The sequence below is a fragment of the Etheostoma spectabile genome, chromosome 7, assembly GCF_008692095.1.
Source record: "Etheostoma spectabile isolate EspeVRDwgs_2016 chromosome 7, UIUC_Espe_1.0, whole genome shotgun sequence".
Taxonomy (NCBI): Eukaryota; Metazoa; Chordata; class Actinopteri; order Perciformes; family Percidae; genus Etheostoma; species Etheostoma spectabile.
The window spans coordinates 13,249,561-13,254,929 of NC_045739.1; the positions used below are offsets into that span (position 1 = coordinate 13,249,561).

The window sequence follows — 5,369 nt, forward strand, 5'->3', positions numbered from 1 at the left end:
TTACTTTTCTTTGACTCATCCTCATTTTTTTGTTGGTTGCTTGTTTGAGCTGGCATCTTTACCCCCAGTAACATGCTGCTACCTTTTTGAACTCAAATCCAAGGAAATGGTGGACTTGGCACAAAACAACTAATGAATCACTCAATTCTAATTGACTTCCCGCCAACATGGCACGTAGATTGACAGTTTCACCCGCCAATGGAAAAATTCCCCCGCATTTGGCTTGCGATTAGGTGTTAATTTTAGTCCCTGGGTTTGTGTGTCATTATCGTGTTTAAAGCCTTCAGATGTTATGTATTTTGTGTTGCAGACATTCCTGATGCTCCAAAAAATGTAAAGATATCTGAACTCAAGAGTCCGAGAAATGTTCATCTGTCTTGGATACCTGGGAGTGATCACAATAGCTCTGTAACAGGTAAAAGTTAATCAAGTAGATGAAGCTTAATAATTTAAAATAGGAATAACATCTTCTCAGAGATCATCAACAATTGCTTGTATACATAAGACTTAACATATGATATATTAATTTTTACAGTCTATGCTTGTATACTGTTGTGACTATTAGTTGTTCCACTTAAGTTTACAGCCTACATAATGATGTAATTACAATGTAATGATGGTGTAATTTCAAAACAATTTGTGAGTGAGGAAATTATGCTTGTGGGCCCATGCCAACTCTCACCATGCCTAAGACACACCCAGGGCTGAACCAATATAGTAGAATAGAATAGATCCAGGTGGAAGTTTTCTTCACTCAGTGTAGACAATAAACAACATAATAGTGTATTAAGTATATACTTTACATGCACACACACTGTTTAGGAAGCTGGCACTTGCAGGTGATTTTGTTCATTGACTGCTGTGTGGATTAAAGATCTCTCACACAGATATAGGTTAAACTGAATTGCTTAAAGTCTGCAGACTACTGTTAAAAACTGGATTACAAGTTACATGCGCAAGTTCTAATTTAGTTACTGACATCACAAAACACTGTCATGTCTCCTCTGACTCTGCTGCTGTGATCCCTGTTGAGTGCTAACTAAGGTTCTTTAACAAGTACATATAACAAAATATGAAGTGCTGAGAATCCTGGCAGGCAAGCTTGTGTCTCGTTTATGCTTCAAAAAGGGACTCATTTATTTTTAGAACTTAGGGATGAAAAGAATTTACATCAGTTGATGAATGTATCCTTGTAGTGTTTAAATGTATTATCCATGATCAGAAATTAGAATAAAAATACCTGAAGAAGATCCTTTATGCGGTCGAAATGTGCTGTAATTTTAATTGTTTAATTAAACATCTTGGAGCAACAGACATGGGTTGTGAGACTAGCTTTTTTCTCACCGATATTTATGGATACGTTTGGCTCAGCACCAGGTGGATTTGTGTGTAGAAATATTAATTTTAATATAAGTTTTTTTGCCATGGAAATTGCCAAAAGCTATGGCTGTGCTTGAAATCACTCCCTTGTTTACTCATTTGTCATGATACTGTAAATGACATTCCTGACATTCAGTTAGGTACTCTTAGCAAGTATTTAACTGGAAATCTAGGAATCATCATCATTTTGACACACTTACAGGTGTAGTGTGGCATAACAAATTTACACATCTCAGGGAACAATTGCAGTTACAGAGCAATATTATCATTCATTTGTTTCTGGTCACCTGTCCAACATTCATTTTATTTTATAATATAAATAAACATTTTTATTCAGAATGTTTAACTATTCCTTTATTGGTTTGATGAAAATGTTAAACATGTACTGTAGATAATGAATCAATAATGTATAGTGGACTGTGCAGTTAGTGAAACAAATGAAAGGAATCTAATTGGATACTTTCTCAGAATTTGTGAGAGGAAGTCACCAATGACCTCCTCTTCTCCTCTAACTCTGGCCACCTCAGCATTCTTATTATGTTACATCCTCCACCCTGACCAACTGCCTCACTGATATTCAAACCTGGATGCAAATCAACTTCCTCCAAATCTACAATAAATCCAACTTGATGTTCATTGACCCAAAATCCCTCACAAAGAATTCCCATAACTTAGGTCTCACTGTCAACAACCCCACCCTGTCTCCATCCTCACACATTCGAACCTGGGAGTCATTTTTGACAGCAACCTCACCTTTGAAAACAACATCAACCAAATAACTAGAACTGCCTTCTTTCACCTCAAAAACTTGCCTGTCTCCGCCCATCACTCCCCTTCTATACTGCCGAAACTTTGATTCATACCTTCATCACTTCCAGATTTGACTACTGCAACAGCATCCTCTATGGTTCATCTGCAAAAGCCTTAAATAAACTTCAATACATCCAAAATTCTGCTCCCCCTCTCTTCACACACACACATTTCCGTGATCACATCACTCCCGTCCTTCAGAATCTCCACTGGCTCCCTGTTCTCTAACACATCCAGTTTAAAGTCCTCCTCCTCACCTACAAAGCCCTCCATAATCAGGCTCCTTCCTACCTCACAGACCTGCTCCACCGCTACAATCCCCCGTAACCTCTGCTCCTCTGACGCAAACCTCCTCTTTCCACCACCCCGGACCAAGCGCCATACCTGGGGTGACAGAGCTTTCACCATTGTAGCCCCCTTCCTCTGGAACTTCCTACCCATACACACCTGTGACTGTACTGACTTGGACACATTCAAAACACTAATCAAAACACACCTCTTACAATTAGCTTTCCACATACAATAGTCTTCCATTTCTCACCTGATAGTTACTGGTTTTATTGTTTTTAATTGCTTTTAATATGCTTGTTCTATGTCTTGGTTTTATAACGTATCTGTTTAAAATGTGCTATATGTGCTGGTTTTACTGTAAAGTGTCTTTGAGTGCCATGTCAAGCGCTATATAAATAACATGTATTATTATTATTAAAATTATTATTATTATTATTAGTTGTATGACTGAATGTGCGTGTCTCTTGTCTCCCCCATGAGCACAGAATTTATAGTGGAGTATGAGGAAAACCAATGGGAGCCTGGCAGGTGGAAGGAGCTACAGAAAGTTCCCGGTAACCAGGCAACAGCCGAGCTACCATTACGTGGACACCTTAACTACCAGTTCAGAGTGTATGCTGTTAATGCTGTTGGACCTGGACCCCCCAGTCAGCCCACTGAGAGATACAAAACACCCCCTGCTGGTGAGACTCACTCTCTTCAGTGAACTTGTTCTGCTGTGGTTCAATCAATCTGTTGATTGTGAAAGCGTGCAAAGTTTAAACATTTCTTTTGAAATGTGCAGCAAGTTGCTTTCATTTATAAATATTATACAACCTCTCTTCAAAGCTCCTGAGAGGAACCCAGAAAACATCAAAATTCAAGGCCATCTTCCTCATCAAATGGACATTAGCTGGGAGGTAAGAGAAAGAGCATATTGATCTATCTAAGATTGAAAACAAGAAAAACAAGAAACCATTATAGTATGTAGGCATTTCTCAATATTTCTCAGTAATCTGTACACTTTCCTGTTGTAGCCGCTGTTGCCTATTGAACACAATGGGCCAGGCCTGGAGTACAAGGTGAGCTACAGGAAACTGGGGGTGGAAGATGACTGGAGGGAGCATCTGGTCAAAAGACACTCCTTTGTCGTGAGGAACACGTCCACTTTTGTTCCCTACGAGATTAAAATTCAGAGTAGGAACAGCCACGGCTGGGGACCAGATCCCAAAGTTGTTACTGGCTACTCTGGAGAAGATGGTGAGTTAAAGACTTAATATGTCTTTACTGTATGTGTTGATGCTATTAATAATTTTCAATATATTTCAATATGTGTTTATATGCAACCTACTCCAGTTCTACTGTTTCATTAAAACATGTCTTAAGGCTGAACAAGAACATATAGCTGTTGTTTTGTTTATGACTAACTGTTAACTTGTTGTGTTATCATATCCCACCCGTCTTCAGTTGTCTTTTGGCATTGTCTGCGGGAAAATGTGTCAGGTTAAGTTCTTCCTTTTTGTCCTTTTGGACATGTTTTTTTAAGTCTGTGCACGTGTGCAGTAGTGACTTCTCCTCCCCTCCTGAAGAAGAAAAACACCTTTCCTCAATCCAGCAGGTGGCAGATAACCTTTGTAGAGCAGAGGGATCAAATTTCCACTTCTGTCTCAGAAGCTGTGGGAGATTTGACAGATCACGACACACTTTTTGCTGCAGGCTTATTAGCACAATGGCTGCTTCTCTCTCTTGTGTCAGCTGTGCTTCTATCCTTTCCTACTTTCAGTTTAGTAAGATGTAGAGCAAAAATATTGAGAGCAATTTTATTTCATGTTTGGTGTTGTATTTATCCCTAAGGAGTTTTTTTTTTCTTTCAATTTCTGTATCTGCAAGCAAAGGTAGTCTGTTGTTTGCAGTATGTTTGTATTCCTGACCTTCCTCTATGTGTTCTTTAGTCCCGACTGCAGCACCACGGGACGTAGCAGTGGAGGTGATCAACACCACTGTTCTGAGGGTTAGCTGGACCCCGGCACCACCTGCCACAGTGAGAGGTCATCTAGGGGGCTATGATGTAAGTTTAAATGGACCAGACTTTTAGACTACATTGTGTAACTAAGGACTTTCACCACTACAGACTAAGGACTTTCAATGGCAACAGAGGAACTCTGAATGGCAATAATTTTGTAGCAGTTTACAGTATTTTACAATAAAGTAATTACTCTTTGTTTACGTGAGACAGATACAAATAAAATGGTTTAATGGATTAGAGTCAAAATCCTCTACCTGGGTTAGCTGGAGCAATTTTAGCTTTATTCTCAGTCTTCTTATTGTTGCCTTTCCTCAGTGTGTCATAACCAAAGACAGCACACTGTTTTGTCTTTTATCATTTTCAACCAATACTATGTAAGTGGCAAGCACATGTTTTAATAGGTAGGCTATGGCTAATACAAAAATGTTTATGTGATTTTAAAACAGTGAATGTTATTTTCTGACCATCCCATGAGTCCCATTCTCAGAAAAGCTTGCATAGTAGTGTGAATATGTGAAGCTAATTAAATAGTTGAACAGGACATTGTAAAAATATTGTAATATAGTGTGTGGTTCACCCAACACGATTTGTTTTCACTTTCTGTATTTCAACCTCCCCTAATGGCCCTTTTCCAAACACTGCATTTTTTCTGGTGGAATTATTATTATTAGTTACTGCAGCTAAGAAAGCCCACCACCCGATGAACTCAACGATCAGATGTGTGTGTCATCATGGCAAAATGGGGGAACTACCACAAAGGCAGTTTTGAGTACTTAGCCAGCTGTTTATATGTCTTTCTGTCTGTGGACAGATTTTATCATCCCGATAGCGTCACAACCGTGTTAGATGACACACACACACACACACACACACACACACACAC

General features: G+C 39.1%; 1 protein-coding gene across 14 annotated transcripts in view; it reads left to right on the forward strand.

The window, feature by feature from the left end:
* The window catches only part of LOC116692375 (neural cell adhesion molecule L1-like protein), a 58,211-nt gene that overhangs the window by 36,403 nt on the left and 16,439 nt on the right, over nt 1-5,369 (forward strand). For 10 of the 14 annotated variants that reach the window (XM_032520626.1, XM_032520628.1, XM_032520621.1 and 7 more), the window contains exons 16-21: nt 311-415; nt 2,967-3,164; nt 3,310-3,380; nt 3,498-3,720; nt 3,928-3,963; nt 4,413-4,528. In XM_032520626.1, the coding sequence (XP_032376517.1) occupies nt 311-415; nt 2,967-3,164; nt 3,310-3,380; nt 3,498-3,720; nt 3,928-3,963; nt 4,413-4,528 (749 nt within the window). The remainder of the gene's footprint in view (nt 1-310; nt 416-2,966; nt 3,165-3,309; nt 3,381-3,497; nt 3,721-3,927; nt 3,964-4,412; nt 4,529-5,369) is intronic. The other 4 variants (XM_032520622.1, XM_032520635.1, XM_032520627.1 and 1 more) reach the window with 1 other exon arrangement.